The 23977-nt window shown below is 44.2% G+C and overlaps 1 protein-coding gene and 1 long non-coding RNA gene across 2 annotated transcripts; one reads left to right on the top strand and one right to left on the bottom strand.

Annotated features, from left to right (window-relative positions):
- Positions 1–4340: 4340 nt before the first annotated feature.
- On the bottom strand, positions 4341–7721 carry LOC310661153. Its single transcript, XR_014503786.1, has 2 exons — positions 7421–7721; positions 4341–5157 (listed from the first exon to the last, which is right to left on the bottom strand). It is a non-coding gene; the product is annotated as an uncharacterized lncRNA (long non-coding RNA).
- Positions 7722–7808: 87 nt separating this feature from the next.
- Positions 7809–22233, top strand: MTPAP (mitochondrial poly(A) polymerase). The gene is made up of 9 exons (XM_083406494.1): positions 7809–8030; positions 9624–9796; positions 10353–10586; positions 12344–12568; positions 16328–16539; positions 18751–18977; positions 19858–19950; positions 20042–20115; positions 21268–22233. The coding sequence occupies exons 1-9, from the start codon at positions 7859–7861 to the stop codon at positions 21604–21606; spliced, it is 1749 nt and encodes a 582-aa protein (XP_083262620.1). The 5' UTR covers positions 7809–7858; the 3' UTR covers positions 21607–22233.
- Positions 22234–23977: the final 1744 nt, after the last annotated feature.

Below are 23977 nucleotides of genomic sequence, written 5' to 3' on the forward strand. Positions count from 1 at the left end.
TGGAAAAGCTTTATCACACAGCACATGGAGGAGGGATCAAGCTATCAAGGAGCTTAGCACCCGGCCATGTGGCCCTTGGCTCATCTCGAGAGCAGGGTGGAGATGGGTAAGTTGTAGTAGCTAATATTACTATTATTCATAGTGGTAGTAATAGTTTTCATTTATGAATCACTCCCGCGGGGGAAACCCCAAAGTGAATTGCAGCTAAATAAAAACATATATGGTACAGTTACATATATGAAAACTGCTTCTAAAAATTACAAAAATAAAACATTCTTTAAAATATACATAGACAGATTTTTTTTTTTAATGGTGTGAACATTAAGCCAGGGATAGCACCTAACGCCAAAATTGTGTATAGTTAAAAGACAACGGGTGCAATGGTGGGAGGGATTACCAAAGTCTTTCCCCCCAGACTCCTGCCCTCTTTCCACCCCCTTTTTAATTTTTAAATTTTTTTGTCACCAAAAAAAAGCTGAATGTGCACAATTTAAATGCACATAGATTGCGGGCTTACTGTGTGTGTGTGAAGAAAGCATACAAACACACACACACACACACACACGTATATACTCCGGCCCTCCAGATGTTTTGGACTACAATTCCCATCATCCTTGACCACTGGTCCTGTTAGCTAGGGATGATGGGAATTGTAGTCCCAAAACATCTAGAGGGCCGAGTTTGCCTATGCCTGAACTAGGATAAAGATTACTTAAGAAGGCTTGTTAAAAGCGGAAGGTCTTTAGTTGCTCCTTAAAGAGGCAGCAGAGAAGGAACTTATCTGATATACAATGGGAGGGAGAGTTCCAAAGAGAAGGTGCTACTACGCTAAAGGCCGGATCATGACATCATGCAGAACAGGCTTCCTGGTAGGAAGAGGTCTGCAGCATGCCCTCTCCTGCAGAGCCCAGTGACTGGTTGGCAATCTAGGGGATGGGGCAATCCTTGGGGTCTCCTGGTCCCAAGCTGTATAGGGCTTTGTTCACCAGGACCAGCACCTCGAACCTTGTGGCTGTAGCTAATTGGCAGCCACTTGGCAGCCTTTTAGAAGTACTGTATACAAGCACCATATCATTGGCACCATTGCCGCACAGGGATGGCGACCCTTGATTGGTCTGAGAGCTGCACTCGCCCTCGACCAGCCCTCCTGAGTCCACAAGCTGGCAGTGGATGTGGCCAATGGCCTCCGTACACACACACACCATGCATGGAGCATCCGCACGCAACACACACAAGCCTTTTGCACGCTCCCCGCTCATGCTCTACCAGGGAAGGGCCATAGCTCAGGTGGTAGAGTATTTGGTTTGCATGCAGAAGGTCTCTGGCTCAATTCCCATCATCTCCAGGTAAGGTTGGCTAGAAACGCCCCCCCGAAATCCCAGAGAGTCTTTGCCAGTCAGTGCAAGCAATGCTGAACTGGGTAGACCAATGGTCTTACTTTGTAAAAGGCAGCTTCTTATGCTTCTCTTCAGGCGTCCAAACAGATGAGCAGGGAGGGGGCAATTTGCATCTTGGTGTGATGAAAGGATTTAAACCATGATGAGGATGAAATTAACTCCACCTCTGTTTCTTTTGCTCTACGTACTTAATTGCCACCAGAAAAAATTGGGCTGCAGGGCTGGCAGAGGGCACTGGAGATCAGACTAGCGGTTCTCTGTTCTAGAGCATCTGTGACTTTTGTCTGGAATCTCTCGGGTTTTTTCACTTCACGGTGGGATTTTGAGATGGACTCCATCATCGTAGAATGACAGAATTGTAGAGTTGGAAAGAGACCACAAGGATCCTCTAGTCCACCCCCCTGGAATGTAGGAATCTTTTGCCCAATGTGGGGCTCAAACCCACGACCCTGAGATTCTCATGCTCTACTGACTGAGCTACTCCAGGTTTGCCAATGCATGTAAAGTACCGTATTTTTTCGTGTATAAGCCTAGGTTTTCTCCCCTAAAAAATAATATCAAAAATTAAGGAGTGTCTTATAAACAGATACATCTCCCCCATTTTCTTAAATCCGAGTCCCCCAAAATAGGGAACGTCTTATACATGGGGGCGTCTTATAGACGGAAAAATACAGTATTACCTAAAAGACAGATGCTTCAGCATTAGACACACACACTGTATACAGTTAAAAGTGTGGGAGACATTGGTTTTAATTCCTGTGTGATAATCAGGTGACGCATCTGTCACTTGATTGCTTACCTAAATACCAGCGGCTGGACTCTGTGGGTGGGGTTGAATTACCCATCATAAAGACAAGCACCAAGCTGACGGCTAATCCTGCAAAAGGAACGGCTCTGGGGTAACCCTGCAAACTGTTACAAGTGGCGGTGGGTGGAATAGTTGGTAGAATATGAGTTGTGTAATTGCACTTCATTGGACTTCCTTAACACCCTGGGATAGATTTGAAAGAAAAGCAGACTACAAATACAAGGAATAAATAAATAAGTGGAATACCTCATGCCTTTGTGTTTCACTGGAAGGTTTGGGAGTGCACGGGCTGTGCAGCATTTGACTATTCATGGCCTGTTTACAACAGGGGTGGGGAATCTCAGGCCTCGGGGACTCCTGGTCTCTGTATCTGGCCCTTGGCCCTCTCTCCAGGCCATGCCTCCGCCTCTCCCCTGGCCACACTGCAGCCTATGGACTATGACGGAGATGGCAAAACTGACAGCAAAAATAAGAGACCCCAAAGAAGAAACGCTTGCAGAAGAATGGAGACCCTTTTTGGATTATCTGAGAAAATATTACGGTCAAATAGAAATCGCAGGGAGGACTTGAAATATAAGCAAAGGAATGAGAACAAGGAATGTAATGTAGGATGTATGTTTTAGAGAAATATTACATTTATGGCATTCCTCAAATGGTTCTGCCTGGGCGGACTGTGTCTTTGGTCTTACAATGCCTCTTGCTTGCCTGAATGGAAGATAAGGTGTGAGTGTGTGAAAAACTAGCCTTCTCAACAAATGTGAAAATTATTTATTTCCGCTCAGCCCACTTTTGTCTCTGGCTCTGCCCAACACTGGCATGTTGCCCAGGAGGCATTGTGGCCCCCAGTCTGAAAAAGATCCCACCCACCCCCCTGCCCTCAAATTACGTGATTTATCTTGACAAAGCAATGCCAAAACTCTCTGTAACTCCCATCCCAACCTCTAACTGGTTTGTAGATGTCAGGGAACTGCCATCGGCACAGAGGCAAGAAACAGAAAGGCAGTTGTGTTACAGGGAGCCTCCAAAAATCTTGCGAAGCAGTTCCTCTTCCGGGGAGGAGGAAAGCCCCACCTCCAGTGGGGAAGAGGTGCAAGGACCAGAGGATGCTAGTGAGGGCCTTAACGCAGCTCCTGAGCAAGCCGGAGAGGAGGGAAGCACGCCCCTGCCATCACCCATCCTGCGCAGTAGTCTGTGGCACAGAGAGGGGCAGAGACGGTTGGGGGTAACAAACAAAAGCTGGGGGAGGTACCAAAAAAAGACCACTCCCGGATTCTGCTAGCCATTGAGCCAGACATGAGCTTTGGGGCTCTTCACTGTAAAGAGGTTGCACCCAAATAAAGCATGTAATACACAGGTCCTGCCTGGTTACTCTCGAGCAACCGCAACAGCACCTGACAGTAGATGTAAGGGGTGAATCAAATATTGAAATGAGCTGAGAATCAGTAACCCCACTGGTGTGATCATGGGTTCCTTAATCATCAGGGCTGCAACTGTGTTATCTCAGATGGGTGGGGTTCACTGTTCCATTGAGACACACTGCAGCCAGCAAATGACCCAAGACAGCAAATGGGTGTGGATGAAGCATGTCAGAATTAGCTGAGCAGCCAAAAAAAATAATAAAAAAATTTGATCTAGCAACCTCACTGTCTTGACTCGTTAGAAGGGGCCACAAGTGGTGCAGCGTCTTCATCAGGGAACAACAGGGACAACAAGGAAGAGCCAAAATAGTTTAAGCTGATGGGCTTTCAGAACATAATGAAAGCTCTGCTGGATCAAAGGTCCATCTAGTCTGGCGTTCTGTTCCCACAATGGCCAGACAAGGGGAGCCCACAAGAGCACAACGCATCATTCGAGTTGTATTATACTTCTTTACGGTAACTCTGGAAATGGTTTTCAAACTGGATGAATTAAACATGTTGCATGTATTGTTGGTGGGAGAATTTGAGATGGCATGTTGAGAAGACAGATAAAACTTCGCCCCTCCTGCCATTGACCACTTGAAAATTGCAGAGTGTCTTGGTGGACCACTTAATGATTTCCCTGCCTGTTGCAGCAACTGCAATTGGCTAATCTATATGCAGTATGATTTTTAGTTGTATTTTTACAGGCACACCAGGAACCACTGGCAAAAAGGGTGGCAAAACTAGTATTTTATTGTACTAGCCAAAGACCATGACAAAACCATACAGACACATATCAAAGGGAAATATATACATATATAAAAACATAAAGGCTCTGCAGAAGCCATCAGAACTGTATATTGCAAGCGAGACTGTAAATGGGCCGCCTCTACAACTTCATACAACATATTTCTATTTAGACATCTGAATCTCCCTTACAATTTACTGCAATTTTATCCAGTTCCTTCTTCCTGATCTTTTATTGCTGCCAGCGCAAAGAGGACCAAATTATAAGTGACTGAGGCATGAGAGTTGCTCAGCAGGCATTGAACCCTCAGTGCCCAGGAGAGACTGCTTTCCTGGACAAACAAGGGATTTAGAAAGCATCTCTGGACCACTGGTGATCTGCAGAGCACAGTTTAGGAACCCTGTAATAAAGTTAATAGTGTCTACCGCAGTCTTTAGGCCTTTCATGATTATTTCACGAAAGCACTTCTAATGATTCCTTCAGCCAGCCTTCAAGAACAAGGAATGTCCCCTGAAAAACAGGAAGGGTGGTCACCTAGATTTCTGGGTGTGGAAACTGAAAGCAGTCCTCTAGGCTCACGTGCACAGGCGTCATAATTGGCCGCCCAGACAGTCCTGCTGTGATGACTCCTGCCTGCTCAATGGGACCCATGCGCAGAAGACTCCTCCTGGAAGCATCCAGATAATACACACAGCAAAGGAAGCTTGGGATGGACAGCAAAATCCCTCAGGGATCATTCGTGAGACTAGTCAAGATCCAGTTATCTTTGGGATAACCATCGCTTTGATGAGGTAAAATAAAAGCCTGAGAAAACAGGCAGCAGGTAACATGATCGCTTATACACACTTAGAACACCTTAATTTACTTCAGTCAAATTGTGCACTGGGCACAAATCACTAGCTAGTGTTTTATTTCAGTTGGGGAAATTAGAGAATAGATGGAAGTAGAGGCAGACTGTCATTTCCCAAGCAATAGAGTGATGGGGAAGGGAGACCTGTGGCCCTCTGGGTGTTGCTGTACTCCAGCTTCCATCATCCATCACTCTTGGCCATGCTGCCTGGGGCTGATGGGAGATGGAGTCCAACAGCAGCTATGCAGGGTCCTCAGTCCTGCCCATTCTGTCTAAAGCTTCCCCGCAGGTGACGAATATGGGCCATAATTTAAGGATGAATAAATGTTGCTCCAGTTCACCTGTCCTTTGGCTCAAATCTAGCTGGGGCTGATGGAAGTTATAGTCCAAAACATTTCTAGGGCAGTGCATTGGCAGAGGCTGCTCGAGGAAACCTGTGCACAATACACCAGTTGCTCTGAAGAAAAGCACAGAAGAAGAGTCCTGCTGGCACAGCACTCCATTCTCATCCTGGCCTGTGGAAAGCCAAGAGCATGACCTGAGTGCAATAACATTCTTGGTTTCCAGCAGCTGATACCGCTGGAAAAAGTATGTTCCTCATAAGGAATATATCTAAGTGTATATGTTACCTTTTCATTTAATAAGATGTCCTGTCCCCATTCTCTCTCTCTCCACATAGTGCCGAATATAAAAATGGGATTGACATAAATATTATTGATGCAACTGTGGGCAAAATTATTGCACAGATTTCATGTTTTATTCTTTTCATTTGTATATTTCACAAATAATGTGTTCATCTTGTTGGATTAATAATAATATTGTTTAAGAGCACACACTTTACCCCTTATTCTTGAGGACTAGGAAATTGACCACCTAAACATTAGGAAGAACTTCCTGACAGTAAGAGCTGTTCGACAGTGGAATTTGCTGCCAAGGAGTGTGGTGGAGTCTCCTTCTTTGGAGGTCTTTAAGCAGAGGCTTGACAACCATATGTCAGGAGTGCTCTGATGGTGTTTCCTGCTTGGCAGGGGGTTGGACTCGATGGCCCTTGTGGTCTCTTCCAACTCTATGATTCTATGACCAGGGGCAGGTGAATGAGCCATAAGGGGACCACAGTTAAGGGACAAATAAATGGACGAATAGCAATGGTAGCAGCTTCATCTCTTCACCTCAGACAGCAAAAAAATCTAACACTGGCCCAAAGTCAGAAGGGGAAATTTAAGCAGGTGCAGCATGCCATCAAAGTGTAGGAGTCTGGAAAGGCACCCCTGTTCCCTGCAACTGTTTTCTTCTGTGGCATCCAGTTGCCCTTTGAAGTTGAACATTATAGAAACACACCTAGTCAATGACCTACTAAGGATGGGGACAGGACTGCAGCTTGGTAGTGGAACACATCCCCTGCAGGCAAGGGTCCTCAAATGCAATTCCAGGCATCTCTAAGCAAAGCTGGGGAAGGCCCCCTGTCTGAAATGTGCTGATGCCAAAAGGACCAGTGGTCTGATACATCAGGGGTGGCAAACTCTCAAGAGACTGCGATCTACTTTCAGAATTAAAAACTGGCAGTGATTTATCCCCGTTTTTTAGGGGTTTAGCTCAAAGTTCTTGAGCTTTTTTTAGGGAGGACAAAAGCCCCATGGGGCGGGGGTTAAAGGAAAAGCTTTGGGGGGTACTTCCGGTTTGGGGGGGCTTAAAGGCAAGGGACAAAGGGGTAAAGTCATTCACAAAAAGATCGCTATAGGGGAAAACAGCAACACAGAGAAAGCTCCATCTTTCCCTTGCAGAGATAAGACAACAATGGAGGGCGGGGTGAGGGGGGGGGGTTAGGAGTCAGTTTTAACAACGCTAAGGAAAGAGAGCCAGGGATCGACCGCGATCTACCAAAACCTCACGGGGATCTACCAGTAGATCACGATCAACCTGTTGGACATTCCGGCGATACATCATTATCAGGCAGCGTGTTATAGTGTTTTTTTATTTTTAGCACATTGCTTTTGTTTTTATCATATTGTTACTTTATAAAGTCCATTCCTACAAAATTCAATCTCATTTCTCAGTTTGGCTGCACGTGTCACTACAAATGGTGCTAAGTGGGCTCAGAATTGAGGGTACGTTGCTATTGCTGATATTTCCAGGTGCCTTTTTTATTATTCATATGCAAAAATTTAAGCTCCTGATGTTTACTTGGACATAAATTCTGCTTAGTTTAACAGGACTTACCATAATCCTAAATACATTGGGTTCACTGTAGCACAGTTCAAACGCTCTATCAGCAGCAGCTTTGGGGACCCATCCTTAAATAAAGCCAGGATTACTAAAAATTCTGGCGTTGGGAGCCCTGATGGTGGCTGAGACCAGCATTCAGTTCAGGTCTTAGAACTGTTGTTAGGACAGCCAAACAAATTCATCGACAGGAGTCCCGATGGGCCATTCGCCACGACAGGTAAAGACGGAGCCTCCCCATTCAGAAGCACTCTATCCGAGAATCTATCGCTACCCCGGAGATTTGCCCGCTCCGCGCTCCCGTCGAAAAGAACGTTCGCAGCGCGCACGCGCAGGCAAGCCGAGGAATATTGACCCTCGCGTCGCCCCGTCAGGTGCCGCCTGCGTCGTGCGTGCGCGTGCGCAGTGCGGGCCCTTCCCGCGCTTCTTTCAGGAATGGCGGCCCCCATGGGGCGAGTGCCTCTTTGGCTCCAGTGCCGGGGTCTGTGCTTCCTCCGCCGCGCCGAGGCCAGGCTGAGGGTCGCCGGGAACCGGTTCAGCTCCACGGAAGCTGCGGCAGCTGCGCGGAGGGAGCCGCAGGGGCCCGGCAGCGAGGAAGCGGCGGCAGGTAAAAGTGGTTTCGATTTCCCGGGAGGCCCCTTCCCGCCCGGCCTCGCGTCGCTCCCTCTCTCTTGCTGTCTGCCTGCTGCTTAGCAACTTGAGGGGAGAGGCTGAGGGACCCTCGAGTGGGTGAGCAGCGAGGCGAAGGGATGCGCTGGTGGCCCCCGACTTAAGATGGCTTTGAAAAGGGACGAGTGATAAAGCTACCAGTGGCTATAATCTTGAAAGCAGTACAGTGGTACCTCGGGTTAAGTACTTAATTCGTTGCGGAGGTCCGTTCTTAACCTGAAACTGTTCTTAACCTGAAGCACCACTTTTATTAATGGGGCCTCCTGCTGCTGCCGCACTGCCAGAGCCCGATTTCTGTTCTAATCCTGAAGCAAAGTTCTTAACCTGAAGCACTATTTATGGGTTAGCAGAGTCTGTAACCGAAAGCTTATGTAACCCGAGGTACCACTGTATCACCTCCAGGGCACCTGTTGATAGTGTTTTAATATTGCATCCATACAGGGCCGACCCACCCATGAGGCAACTGCCTCAGGCCGTAGGATCCAACCGGGGCAGCAGATCCCAATGTCAAGCTTTCTCTGTCCCACCACCACCACTGCCTTGTTCCTGATGTAGATTTTCCCTTGCCTGTTCTTCCCTGGTAGGGATGGAGTTGCCCTTTTCGGGTCCGCTTCAGTTGAACCTATACTGGTGTGGCCAGCCGAGTTGTGCAGCACCAGCAGAGTAGTCCAGCAGAGCTTCACAATCTTCGTCTTTTCCTGTCGTAGGCCTTTCTAGAATTGACAGTGAAGAAAACACATTGCCCACACGGTTCAGTATAAAGTGTTTTATTGACTGAAGACAATTCAAATACACTATACACGCACACATGTTTCATAAGTTGTATTAATGCATCATAAACTGTACTGCTTACAGGAACTTGGTCTTAGAGGTTAAAGTGAAGAAATTCAAATACACAGAAAGATTCAAGTTTGAAGAGAGATCCACCACCACCACAAATAGCAATTCACCACCACCACCCACATTGCTGCTGAATGCAGCCATGGCGTTAGACCTGTCAGTGTGCCTGCACAGATTCTTTGGAGAAAGTGGGTATGGATGAGTCATGCCAAAGGCCTATGGCCTTGAGCTGTTTCAAGATGCCCACCACAGCTGGCATCCTAACCATGAATAGATTTCAGGTGTTGAGGAAGGGCACCTTGAGAAACAGACCGAGCTGTTGGTGCAATTTTGCGCATATTCCCAAATTACACAAACACCTGTGAATACTAATGTTACTGCAGTCATGTAGGCATCTGGTTCACCACTATGGAAAGCAGGGTGCGGGCCTTTGGTCTGATATAGCAGGATTCCTCTTATGTTCTTATACCTGGTGCCTGGGGCTGTTTTCAGTTGAGCATAGTGTGCTTTCACACACACAAACTTTTATGTAGCAAAACAAAAATGCACACAAACTTTTATGTAGGGTTTTTTGGGGGGGGGGTTGTCATGTAGTACATACCTTTTTGCTTTTAAAAATGAAGTACATGTACTAATATCAGGCTGTAAAACTCTGCTCATATAATCTGTTTCCCCCTCCCTTTCCATCCAGATACTGAAATTAGCACCAGAAAGAAGACATTCAGTAAGATCTTAGCAGAAAGACGAGAGCAGGCACAAAGAACCGTGTTAATTAACTGCCCATCCAAAATCAATGAGAAAAAACTACTCAAATACTTGTCATCTCATGGAAACATTAAGAATCACTTCTTCTATGAAAGTTACGTAAGTATTTTCAGCATTAGCAACTGAATTTGTGTGATTCAAATAGAAAGACCCAAGAGCAGATGGACTTGCGATAACTCATCTGTATCCTTTACAGAAGTGGATAGCATGGAAATTAGTGTTTGGCAGATTTTAAAATACTTGCACACAAAGGTCTCCCAAGGCAACTTACAAAATACAGTTAGTTTCATATACATAGCAGGAGCATTTAGCTTTACAGTGGAAACTAGGTTCTCAAATGGCTTAGTTGACGAACACATCAGCTCCTGAACGCCAAAAACCCAGAAGTAAAGTGTTCCGGTTTTTGAACATTTTTCAGAAGCTGAGGGCAGGAAGCTCCTTCAGCCAATCGGAAGCCATGCCTTGGTTTTCGAATGTTTCGGAAGTCAAACAGACTTCCAGAACGAATTAAGTTTGAGAACCAAGGTACCACTGTAGTCTTAACATGTTTAAAAAAATGAAAAATCATTCTAATGTCCAGCCTATGCTTACAGATAAAATCTGTTATGTATCATACTACATAAATGTTACTATTTCTTCTTTTCTATTACTTCAGGGGCTGTATGCAGTGGTAGAATTTTCTGAGACCGACAGTATAGCTTCACTGCAGGATGCTACTGGTTCTGTACAGTTGGTGGATGAGTGTCCTGTTCCATTTAAATCCAGAATTTTTACAATAACATTGAAAAACCCACCAAGCCAAGCTTCCAATCAGACTCCAGTTTACCGTCATAAACAGGCAACTATTCAAGTTGGAGAGCTGCTGACGAACCTATGTAATGCTGACAGTGTAAGTTCATGTTTGCAATTTCTCTTATAAGAAATAAAGCAGCTTTATTATTGTGTTGAATATGTAACTGAAAAGGTGATGTAAATATTTAAGTTGCTGAATCAGAAACGCTGATCAGAAGAATGACGAAAGAGGGTCAGTGGTCTTTAATGCATGCAGTAAATAGTTCCGTTAATATTTTTGGAAAAATCTGTGCAATACTTGTTAATACAATAGAACTGTTACCAATGGAATAAATATCAATTTGTGATTTTTCTCCAGATCTTTTAAATAGGACAGAGAATGGTCATGCTTACTGATAATGAAGTAGCTCTTGCATTTTCAATACTAAGAAGCTGAAAGCAAAATAAAGAACTTCTATGAAGGATTAGACAGTTCATGTTGGTAGTAGCTACTAATTAATCTGGATCATGAAAAACTAAATTTATAAACAGTGCTTCCATTCATGCTTCTGAGAGAGGCAGCAATAATGAATCGTATAATATCAAAATGAATTTTCATGTAAAGAAACTTAACTTTTTCAGAAATCTTGATTCCAGGAATAGGAATCATTAGTGAACTCTCTTTGCATCAAGTTGCCTGGCATGAAATCACCAGCACAGTACAGAGATTTTTAAAGAACACAGTCAGTTAACTGAGCCTCACCATTGGCTCACATAAACTGACAGTACATCCTAGGACCCACCCACCATTCTTTGTGGTTAAACATTGCAGGAGAAGCCTTGTAGCATTGAGTAATTTTGTCGTTTGAATAGAACCTTGTGCGCCATTACAGATCATCAAGTTGCAAATTCCTGATAGAATTCTGATGAACTTCCATGCCTCCGGAACCCAATAACTTGCACTCATGTATGTTCTCAGTACATTTAGTGACAAAGTTCATCCTTTGTCTTCAAAGTCGATGTTGTGCATTTATGCTGGGTGCAAAGCTATATAGCGTTAACTTATGTCTGTTACAGTGGTTGTGTTTGCACTTTGTAGTAAGCCATAGTTACTGACTTACTGTGACCAAGCAGATTGCTTCTGCTTCACTCCTCCCCAATAGTTTAGCTTTCCAGACATGGTTTGTTGGAAGTGAAACAAACCACGACCCCTGGTTTGGATGTAATGCTAAGCCAAGGATCGTGACTTGTTGCTCCAACTCACTAGTTGAGAGGAACAAAGCAGGAATAGTTAGCACATTCACAGTAAACCACCAATTATAATTTAATGACATGTGAACAGGGTGACTTTACATATTTGCTAAATGTATCACTTGGTACACTCGGATAACAGTAGATGTTAGAACTTGAGACATTCTGATGATTAATATTAGGATGAAAATGTCAGTGGATTGTGGTGGCTTACAAATTCCATCCCTTTTAATCTTCAGTAGTGCACAGTAATTTAGCAAGCACCAAATAGCAGGAACAATTAAGCCAGTAGGACTACCAAAAGGGGATGTTTTCAGCCAAGTATGTAAGAATTGCTGTACGTTATAGAAGTTACGTGTGTCTTTTCTGAATCTGTTGATCTTCCATTGAACCAGTATCTATTGTGTTCAGTGCAGAGAGAAATGACGGTTAAAGGACTTGTATTTAAATAATCTTTAAGGATGGATTTGGAAAGAAAGAATGCTGAGTTTAGCCTCTGCTTGCTTTATGTTGTAAAGTTGTACCTTGCAGACAATGCAGCTGTTTCTCAACTCTCAAAGGTCATTCAAGTGCCTCACATAACCTGAGATTGGGTTCCCTCTCTCCTTTTTTTTGTCTCTGCAGGTGAGCGACCAGTTGTACATGCTCGTAGAGAAGTATCAGCTCACAGAAGAAAACACTAAGCTCCGATTTTTTACCTGCTCTTTAATTCAAGACATTGCAAGTGCTTATTTTCCAGACTGCATTGTGAAGCCCTTTGGCTCTTCTGTGAACAGCTTTGGTAAACTGGGATGTGACTTAGACATGTTTTTGGATCTGGATGCGATCCGAAAAAATGCTACCCAAAGGGTAAGGTCTTTCTCTAACAGTGTCCTCCATTGATTTGTCTTTTGATTAGAGTGTGGATTGACTGTTTTGCAACCATGACCATTTTTATTAATTTTAATTATAAAATTTGTTTTAATTGCCGTGATGCAAATCAAAGTTGGCTACATCTGCAGTTTTTTGGGTTTGTTTTTGTCATTTTGCACAGCTGTTACTGAGCTTCCTGAATGCCGTGCATTCGTCTTAAGCTGCTTTTTGTGCATCCACTTCTCCCAGTCTTTCAGTCTTTAAGTGTATATACTTACTAGTTTATTCATACGACTGAGCAACAGGCTAGTTCTAAGCTGGAAAAAGCCTACCCTTGCGTGTGTCCGTTACGGCTTCATTTGCCAGACTCCAATCAAATTATCAGAGGATCAAATATTTGTAGGCCTAATCCTTTCTCAAACATGAGCTTATAATTTATACATAGCTCCTCGGAGAGCATCTTGTGATATTATCTTCAATTCAGCCACCAGAAGAATTGCATTGCAGTTGATGTGTGAATTAATGTTACAGCTTCAACCCAAATTTCCAGCCTGTAACTAAAGGCTTTTTCTTCAAGTACGAAACAATATCATTGCATTGTCTGGTTACCGTGTGTGTCCCCTCCCTGCTAAACCCTACTTCCTGGAATTCCCTGACACTGAAATTTGGGGGTCCTACAAATTACTCATATTCAAGAGTGCTGTGTACATAGATGGTACTATAAAGACTAATTACCACCATCTCCAAGTGCATGGACCTCCCAGCAGCCATTAGAGCTGTCCAATCCAGACCTTGTCCAGTCATTGTGGACAAATGGAAGAGTCCTGCTTATGCTGTAAAGAAGGCACTGAATTCCAGACCCTAAAGTCAAGGGTGGGAAACCAGTGGCTCCCTGGATGTTTATGGGGCCCAGTGCTCATTATCACCAACCAGTAGTGATGTGGGGTGAGAATATTTTGTGGAGAATATTCTCTGATAGAAAATACTCCGGAGAATATTCTTCACAAACTGTAAATTCTAATGTAAGAACCAGTTTTACAACCCACATTTTAAAAACCTAGTAAATAATAAGTGAACCTGATATTTTAATTATTCCTTTTACTTTAAAAGCTACATTTCATACATACACAACATAATTAGAATTCAATGTTGATGGTAAATATACGGTTAGTGGCAGGCTTAGTGATTAACGTGAGTCATTCCCGTTGAATTTTCAATTTCAAGTTTCGTGCAAAAAATCGAAAGAATGTGAACCCCCTGCATTGTCACATTGAATAAACGTATCTGTACAGTTTTTGGTTGCCATCTGAACAAGTTTACCCATGAATAAACGTATATATTAACTAATTATATCATTTTCAATGCATTAAAATGAATATTCTCCTATTTTAAATGAAAATTCTCTAATATTCTCGTTAATCAAGAATATTCTCCAAAAGATTGTTTTCGAGAATTTAACATCACTAGCAACCAATGGGGTCAAAGGTCAGGGATGATGGATTCAGGGAGTCCAGCAACATGTGGAGGGCTACAGCTTCCCCACCCTGCCCTAAACCTTTGGCAGCGTTTAGTGCTTTTATCAGCGTCACCCACAAAACAGTCTGCTCTCATGCATCTCTGCTTTCTGCAATGAAATCGGGACTTGGGTGCCTGTTCCATGTGCTGCATTGCAGCCGGTGGCCACGTTAACATGCTCCTGGACAATGAATATGCAGGCACAGGAAGGGTTAAACACAATGTCCACACAGGGATAAACAAACTAAGCAGGTTTGTTCCAGGCAGCTGCAAAGCTGTGTACATTTCCTCTATGCAATTAGCCAATCTTATCTCAAACAGCAGCATATGCAAACTGTAGTAATGCGGTTCACGGTTACATTTTTCTCATGACAGTATAATAAAATGCTGCCCATCAGCACAAAGGAGTCCCACATATACCACTTCCTCCTTTTGCGTAATTTTGCCAGAGTGTATTGGCCAACGCTGCCTTGTTTTGCTCATGTAAACAGAGGCTGTGTGCTTAAAAACCATTTCCCCGTCACATGTGGGAAACCCCTGACTTTCTCCAGGTTGGTTTTTCTCTCTACTGAGAGAACTGGCTCAGTTTCAGTCTTTGCCTTGAGGCAGCTTTTCTTGTCATGGATATGGATGGTGCATGTGTTTCTAATATCAGAGCATTTCTTTAATAGCATTGCTTTTATATAAAAAAAGTTGAATCTGTTCCTCTGAAGGGTCCATTAGAGCTGGACATGATTCAGACTGGCTGGGCTCCAAGCGGTTGCATGCAGCATATCTGTCCTTTCTCCTGCTGCAGCCTCCATATGCCCCTCTCCCTCCCAAGCTGAAGCAGCATCTAGGGCACGCCAGGACAAGTTAGTGGAAACCAGGTATAAGTGGGGCTCTTTGGATCCTGGACATTTAATTTTAGGGATATAACTGCTCTTCCAGGTGTTACTATTAGTATACAAAGCCCTTAACAACTTGGGGACAATTTGCCTGCAAGATATGCCCACTCAGCTTTGATTGGCAGAACTGGCACTGTTACAGATGCCATGTAATACCCATTCCACATTTGTAAGGACTTGATCTTTTAGTGTGGTGGCTCCTATACTTCGGAACTCACTGCCTATTAATATCAGCCAGGCACCTTCACTGTAAGGTAAAGGTAAAGGGACCCCTGACCATTAGGTCCAGTCGTGACCGACCCTGGGGTTGCAGCGCTCATCTCGCTTTATTGGCCGAGGGAGCCGGCGTACAGCTTCTGGGTCATGTGGCCAGCATGACTAAGCCGCTTCTGGCAAACCGAGGGAGCCGGCGTTTGTCCGCAAACAGCTTTCTGGTCATGTGGCCAGCATGACTAAACTGCTTCTGGTGCAATGGAACACCGTGATGGAAACCAGAGTGCACGGAAACGCCGTTTAGCTTCCCGCCGGAGCAGTACCTTTTTATCTATTTTCACTTTGACGTGCTTTCAAACTGCTAGGTTGGCAGGAGCAGGGACCGAGCAATGGGAGCTCACCCTGTCACGGGGATTCAAACCGCCGACCTTCTGATCAGCAAGTCCTAGGCTCTGTGGTTTAACCCACAGCGCCACCCGCGTCCTGTCTTTGCTAAAAACATGTTGTTTAGACAGGCCTACCGAGATATCTAGAATGCCAGTGTGTTTTTAGATTATTGCTTTTTAAAAGTTTTTTAATGTTTTAATTGTTTTTACTAATAATTTTACAGTCATATCTTGGTTCTCAAATGGAATCCATTCCGGAAGTCCGTTTGACTTCAGAAAACGTTCGAAAACCAAGGCGCGGCTTTCGATCGGCTGCACTCAATCGGAAGCCATTGAAGCGTCATTGGACATTCGGCTTCCCAAAAACATTCGCAAACTGGAACACTCACTTCCGGGTTTGCGGCATTCGTGAGCCAAAACGTTCGAGTCGCAAGGCATTCGAGAACCAAGGTGTGACTGTATTGTTTATTCCTTTTTTGTAAACCAGTTTGAAGTTGTTTTTTTACAATCAAGCAGTATAAAAATTATGTTAAATAAATAAACCACATATTTGAGTTCTAGCTGTGTAACAGTAATATTTTGCTCATTCAGGGGTGGGAGGCAAAGACTAAAAAGAGGCAAGTCAGTAGAAGATGCAGGTGACAATCCTAATTTTCAAGTGCTCGTCATCTTACACAAATTTCTGAAGAGGACGCTGTGTCAGGGGGCTTGCCTTTGTTTTGAACGTTTGATTTATTCTGTCTCTTTTGTGTTAGAAAACAGGTCCCTTCAACATAGATTATCTAATGAAGAGAGTACCTTCTGAACGAATAGCAACGCAGAGGACTCTTTATGTGATTGGTGAATTTATTGATAACTTTGGCCCTGGGTGTGTCGGTGTCCAAAAAATACTTAATGCTCGCTGTCCGTTGGTACGATTTTCTCATCAGCCTTCAGGATTTCAGTGTGACTTGACAGCTAATAATAGGTAAGCATTTTCAAACGTACATCCTACTGTCCAGGAAACTCAGGGCAAGGGTAGCCAGAAATACCCTGTAAGCTTAGTAATGTCTTTCCAGCCTGGTATTGCATCCATTGCACCAGAGAAAGGGAACCAGGTAATCTCCAGCTGGTGGGCTCTTAACTCCCATCAACCCCAGCCAGTGCAGCTAATGGTCAGGGATCATGGGAGTTGTAGTTTATCAACAGCTGGAAGGCTGCAGGTTCCCCACCCATACACTATACAGTATACCACACCATATTCGGTTTAGATATGGGTGCATAAGTGGCTATAGAGTGGCAATGTATATCAGCATTCTAAAGCGGGAGCAGGCAAACTGCAGATTGGGATCTGCTAGCATCAATATAATCTCTCTCCCGCCCCCACTTTATTCCTCACCCCACTCCAGCAATGGAGACTGAGATTGTTTTGACCAAGCAAAGCTGGATTATCAGACAGGCCAGCAAAGCCCTGGCCTAGGGCCTCTGTCCATGTGGCATTGGTGCAGCCTGCAAATTTCTCCCTAAAAATTACAGGAAAAGGGGCCCTTCTCAACAGGGCCTGTGGTGTTCATAATTAGGTGCCGGTTTTGACAATGATGACAGCACTAAAGGGTGTGGGGAAGGTCTGTTAAGTGGTCCACCAAGACTAACAGCAGTTTTCAAGTGGTCTGCTGAGGGAAACCACTTGAGAACCGCTGGATAAAAATATACAGATGGGCATTAGTGTTGAGATACAGTGGTACCTCTGGTTAAGTACTTAATTCATTCCGGAGGTCCGTACTTAACCTGAAACTGTTCTTAACCTGAAGCACCATTTTAGCTAATGGGGCCTCCTGCTCCTGCCACGCCGCCGGAGCCCGATTTCTGTTCTCATCCTGAAGCAAAGTTCTTAACCTGAAGCACTATTTCTGGGTTAGCGGAGTCTGTAACCTGAAGCATATGTAACCTGAGGTACCACTGTATTAAAGAAAACTTTGTTTTTTCACTTGATGACCAGTAGGGGGAAGCAGGCTTCTTATTAATAACATTTCTGGCACAGTTTCTTTTTTTCCCCTTTGAGCGTTTTTCCTTTCCTTTCTTAATTCCGTGTATAGGGGAAATACCTATCGTATGAATACTTTACAGTTGCTTTTATAATAAACCACAGGAGACACCTGTGTTGATGTTTTATTGACCAGATTAGCATTTGTGAACTTTGCCATGTTGAGTTCTCTGTGCCAGAAAAAAGCTATTGTTTTGCCCTCTGCAAAGAAAGATCGCGGTGCTTCTGTGTTACCACTCGTGTCTGACCCTGTCTGCCAGTCCTCCCTGAAGCCTCCTGATACCATTTCAGATGGCCTTAGTTGCTTCCCTCTTTACCCTTCTGAGTGACAGCCCTGTTCTTATGAGGAGAAATAGTGGGTGAAATCTAATTAAGTTCTAATTAAGTTGAAATTAATAACCCTGCATTAGCCATGAACATTAATTTCTCTGAGTATGTCTAGCATTGGATACAACCTAGTACAGTGGTGCCCCGCAAGACGAATGCCTCGCAAGACGGAAAACCCGCTAGACAAAAGGGTTTTCCGTTTTTCAATGCGCTTCGCAGGACGAATTTCTCTATGGGCTTGCTTCGCAAGACGAAAATGTCTTGCGATTCTTGCGATTTTTTTCCGCTCCCCACCCCCTTTTTCTAAGGCACTAAGCTGCTAATAGCCTTTTAGCAGCTAATCCCTTAAGCCTTTATTAGCTGCTAATAGCCGCTAAACCGCTAATAGCGCTAATCTGCTAATAGGGTTGCTTCGCAAGACGAAAAAACCGCTAGACGAAGAGACTCACGGAACGGATTCTTTTCGTCTTGCGAGGCACCACTGTATCTCTTAATGGGTCCACTTCTGGGTTGCGGAGCAGATATACTAATAAGCACAATGCCCTCTAACTTTCTAAAGTTTGCATCTCAGAGAACATCATACATTGAGAATTGTGATTCTGTGTTGATTTGACTCTTCAGCAATAAACCAGCAAAGGTTTATGCAAGCCTTACAGTTGTAGATCCTTTGTCTCCTGTGAAACAGTCTGTTGCCATTTCTTTAAAAAGGATGCATGCTTCCAGTTTTCATGTTGGCACGGGCTCTCCTCACACCCTCATGTGTTGCACTTATAAGTTGTTGACATTCTATATTGTCCCTTTGACCCTCTTCCATTCCTTTTCCGACAGGATTGCCCTAAAAAGCTCTGAGCTCCTATATATCTACGGCAGCCTCGACCCGCGTGTGAGAGCTCTGGTGTTCAGTGTGCGGTGCTGGGCACGGGTCCAAGCCATAACCAGCAGCATTCCTGGCCCCTGGATTACTAATTTCTCGCTCACGATGATGGTCTTGTTTTTTCTGCAAAGAAGAAAGCCCCCCATCATTCCAACTTTGGATCAGCTGAAGGAGCTAGCTGGTAAGAGGGAGGATTTGACAAACATGTGCAGGTGGAATAATAATTATAAGATATTTCTCCTGCCCTTCCTCCGGAAGGGACCCAGAGCAGAGACAACAAAGCAGAAAAGACAATGCACTTTAAAAAACAAAACAAAATGCAAAAGCAGATATCCTCACAGCTAAGTTTCACAGTTCCCAGCACTAGCTGCAGTTCCCAGACAGTCTTCAAGGGCAGCCCCAGATGAAGCACATTGCAGTAGTCCAAAAGGGGGGGGGGGTCATTGGCATGATTGACTGAGGCCATGTTATCCCAGTCCATAAATGACCAGAGCTAGGCATAAGCACTTGTAGCCACAAAAGCTGCTTGGCAGTCCAGTTACAGATTTAAATTGAGGGACTACTTCCAGACTATACACCTGTTCCTTCAGGGAGAGTCTAACCCTACCCAGAACTTCACAGTGGTTGCAATTTGTTTTTTAGTTGATAAAAGCAATGGAAGGAGGGTAAACGTTAATCATTGCAAATTGGAGCAGTTGCTTGGATTTTGCACCACTTTCTACCTCTGCCTTTCCAAAAGGAGAGGCCACTGTTAGGAGCAATGAGGACCCTGCTTACTCATTCAGGCATTCAAGGGGTAGTGTGTGTATTTGTTGCTGTTTCAGTTGTATTGCCTTTTCATATGCTGTATCCCACCCTGGGACCTTCCAGTGAAGGGTGAGTAAGAGATGTAAATAATAATTGTCTTTTGTCTGAGCCTGAATTGTTTTAATGCTGAAGTGCTTGAACGGTTATTTTTTGTAATTTGTCACACACTAATTTCTATGTGATTCACTTCATCCCTTATCAGATTCTATAGTGTCTGTATGTGATAGTTCAAAAGTGTTTCTTTTTTGTTTTAGATGCAGAAGATAAGCACGTGATTGAAGGTCACGACTGTACCTTCGTTAGTGACTTGAACAAAATTAAGCCCACAGAAAACACAGAAACTCTAGGTAAGAAGCCCCCCTTGTAAATCTTTTTACCAGTCACATCTGAAATTGGGTCTCTTCTTTCCTTACTGTGTTTCCCCCCTTTTTTTTCTAGATGTACTACTGAGTGACTTCTTTGAATACTTTGGAAATTTTCCTTTTAACAAATGTTCACTAAATATCTGGAAGGTAAAAGTATTTAACTTTCACACCTTTTCAGGGTTTATTGCCAGTCTTTATGTTACTGTATAAAAATGTCTGAATATTGGAGACGGGGGGAGCAAAACTGATATTAGTAATTCTTCCTGCTTTGCTGTGGTGCTAGGACTGTATTATGCAGCCAGTATGGGTTGGCATTCAATTCAGAAACCTCCAAATGTATTATTTGGGTGAGAGAGGGGCTGTTTGCTGAATGGATGTGGGTGGCTTGTGGCATTTTTTGAGTGGCCATATTGGGAGAACATTTTAATACATTGCTCGGTCCCTGCTATGTTGGATCTAAATGGGCCTTGCTGGCTATAGCCTTAGGACAAAGCATCTAAGGCCACCCCTTGGGGGTTTTTTGTTTGATGCACAGACTCCAGCTAAGAGCCCCCTTGGGCTTATTCACAGGTGGGGGCAAAAACTTGAATCCTTTCTCCTCTTGTCAGTTATTGTGAGTGAAAGAAATATGCAAATATGAATTTTGCTGTGTTTGAGTATGTGGAAATTGCTGCCTTTCCACTCTTGAACTTTCCCTCTGAACCCAGTTCATTGTCTCTGCCACCGCAATCCTGGCTTGCCCATCGAAATGCTTCTCTAAGGACACAGCATATTGCCTGCGTTCTGTACTACAGGGGTAGGCAAAGTAAGGATTGTTGGTGTCTTTTGCTAGATCTGCAAACCAGAGCCTGGCAGAAAAGATATTCTGCTAATATTGTAGAACAGGGTGCCTCTGAGTATATTCTATGCCTAGATATCCCACCCCCCACCCCCAGTACTAGAACTGAACTGAGCACTCAGACCTTTCACACACGAATCCATTTCTGGTTAGCTTACTTCATTTCAGCAGTCTGCAATAAGCAAGAAAAGCCATTACATTTCTGGGAGTTGGAAACTCTTGCTCATCTACTGCAACTTGCCAGAGATCCACCAGTAGATCCCGATCTCCCTTCTGCATACCCTTGCATATAAACACCTGGCTTTCTTTTGAAAGGCCCAGTAAATGGGTGGTGGTAGCAGTTTTGGACTTTGCATGGGTTTTTGCTTATTTACGTTTGCCTCGGGGCAGTCAGTAATCTACGGTGCACGTGTTAAATGATTTTTGTTTCACCACCACCTCCTTTTTTCCCAAATATACAGGGGAAAGAGCAAAACAAGCCAGAAGCATCTGCTCTTCACATACAGAACCCCTTTGAACAAAACCTTAATATCAGCAAGAACGTAAATGCAACGCAGCTTGAAAGATTTGTCAGTTTGGCCAGAGAGAGCGCCTGGCTTTTGCAGCAGACGGGGAAGGGTCCGTCCAGCAGCAACCAGCGCTGGGGACTGGCAGCCCTTCTCCTAACATCAGCAGGAAATAATGCCAGCAAGGGTACGAGAAGGAAGAGGGGACCAGCCAGCGAACGGATCAAGGGCTTGTTGGAATCCTTGAAGCTTAGCGCTGAGAACGGGAAGAGGCCTTTTAGTACTCGGGCATAGTAGTTTCTGCAGCATCAACGATGATTGATGGCTCCGTATCTCTTGAGCATCCTGGTTTCTGCATGGAATGAAAAGGTAGTTGTAGCAGCGCAGCCTTCAGGTCTTCTGCAACTGGGGAGGTTGATATGCTGAATCTCCTCTTGCTCTACTTGACTGTTTGTGCTGCTCTTTTGGTTGAGAAATATCCAATTTTTTATGAATTAAGTTTATACTCAGTAGCGATCGGAAAGGCACGAACAAAGGATCTGAGAACCTGGGCCTTGGAAATATTATTGGTTAAATAAGAGGGGGGGGGGAAATGTACAGTAAACCTCTTCCTTCTGGGAACAGCTTGCACCTACCAAGCACACTGATGCACAGCAAACCATTGTAGCCAAAGGACCTATATCCGTTTTTGTAACCGCACCCATAAACGATGCAAGGTGAAATAAAGTGAGCAAGGCAGAGTGGTTGCATGTAGTACTGCTGTCGTGGAAGTCTTCAGTGCTGAACAAGAAATGTCTTTGTGAGTTTCAGTATGAGAACAAATACTGCAGATGATGCCTTTGTAGAAGCTGCCTTTGTGCATCCAAAACAAAAAACAACGCTTTAAGTTTTTAAACACAATATTACCATTACCTTACTGTCGTGTTGTCTCTGTATTTGAAATCTTCATTTAATTTTAATACTTGAAAGGTTTGGGAAGTTGAAATCCAGGAGGACTGCAGCCTGTGTTGTTGATACTGCCTGGAACTTGTATTAACCTCCATTGAAAGCTCTGAATCGAGCTGTCACGGACCTTCCTGTGAATTTGCAGTTCTTTTTTGTTGGTGTGATCTAAGGACTCATTACATGTGCAAGAGCCCAAAGCACAGCACACACAGCTCCTGCAAATTGAACAGCTTTCCCATTGAGCTCCATGTTGCAGGCTGGCCCAGATCCAAGTACACATCCCTGAATTAATTTGTGCTGTGCCTTTTGCGTACATGTGTGATTACGGGCACAAACCTCTTCCTTTTTTTTTTTGCTGAGGGGTGTTGCTTAATATTTTTGTAGGTGGCTGCTGTGCTTAACAACTCACTCCATCTCCCCTCTGTTTCAGCGTTGTCCTTATTTCTGACTTTCTCCCTCTCAAAATCACTCCGTTCCTTTCACTTTGGAGACCTGTCACTTTGACTGCTCTGCTTCCTGCTGGAATGGCATTCTTGTCAGCCTGAAATAAATGGATGGCGACTGCCCTTCCAGACTCTGGTAGGCAGCTTCTCTAATGAGTAATGGGGAACCATTAATATAAAATAATATTACCCCTTTTTTCTATTTTAAAAAAGGCCATTTTTTCCTTTGACTATTTAACAGGCTTCTAAGGCTGCAGTGTGAAACTAAACGGCACATGATAAAAATGAATCAAGAGTGAAATGTTTAGCCTAGTGTCTTCATCCTCTTCGTTTCTGTGTTAGGTATCCTGCTTGTTTTCCAAATCTTTGCCTTGCTATCAAAGTGCCATATGGTGGTCTCCCCCCCAATGCATCTGAAGCGCCTGAAATCAAGGGGGAAGAATGAGGTTGGGCCAGTCCACTGCTTGTCACTGAGTAGGAGAGGAGCCTGGCTGGCTGGAGACCAGCATCCTGTTTCTGACAGTGGACAGCCAAATTCTTCTGGGTATCTCACAGGAGGGCACAAAGGCTGCAGTCTCCCCCTGCTTCCAAGCAGCAGCAGTGCAAATTTATGGAGTATGGGGTCCAATTCCATTTTAAAGCAATCTACAAGCCTGTGGGCAAGTAACCTTCCATTCTATGTGGAGCTGTGATTTCTTTGGCCTCCCCTGAATCTAGGAGCATAGGGACCTACCTGCCTTACATTGAGCCAGACCATGGTTCCATCCAGCTCAGGATTGTCTACACTGACTGGCAGCGGTTTCACGTAGGCTTCTCTCCCAGCCCTACCTGAAGATGCCTGGGGGTTAAACCTGGGATCTTCAGCATGCAAAGCAGACACTCTGCCACTTGAGCTGCAGCCTTTCCTGCTGCCAATCTGTTTCACTGGACAACCTTGAGTTCAGGAGAAGAAGAATACACTCACGCCAGGTATAATTGTATAATCCTTTATCGTGTGATCCCTGCATTGCAGCGGGTTAGGCTAGATGGGCCCTAGGGGTCCTTTCCAACTCTGCAATTCTGTGGTCATGTACTCTGTCCATTTTTAAGAAAATAATGATAATAAATTAAAACTGAGTGGCCTTTCTCTGTAGGTGCTCCAATCTTAATTTAGTTGTCTTTTTCTGTACTTCCGTCTTCCCTACAATGTCCTCATTGGGTCGGGGGCAATCTGAACTGTGCACAGCATTCCAAATGCAACTGGCAACCTGGTTTTTATATACACACATTATTGTATT

Source organism: Podarcis tiliguerta (genome assembly GCF_965153285.1).
Source record: "Podarcis tiliguerta genome assembly, chromosome: 12".
NCBI classification, from domain to species: Eukaryota; Metazoa; Chordata; class Lepidosauria; order Squamata; family Lacertidae; genus Podarcis; species Podarcis tiliguerta.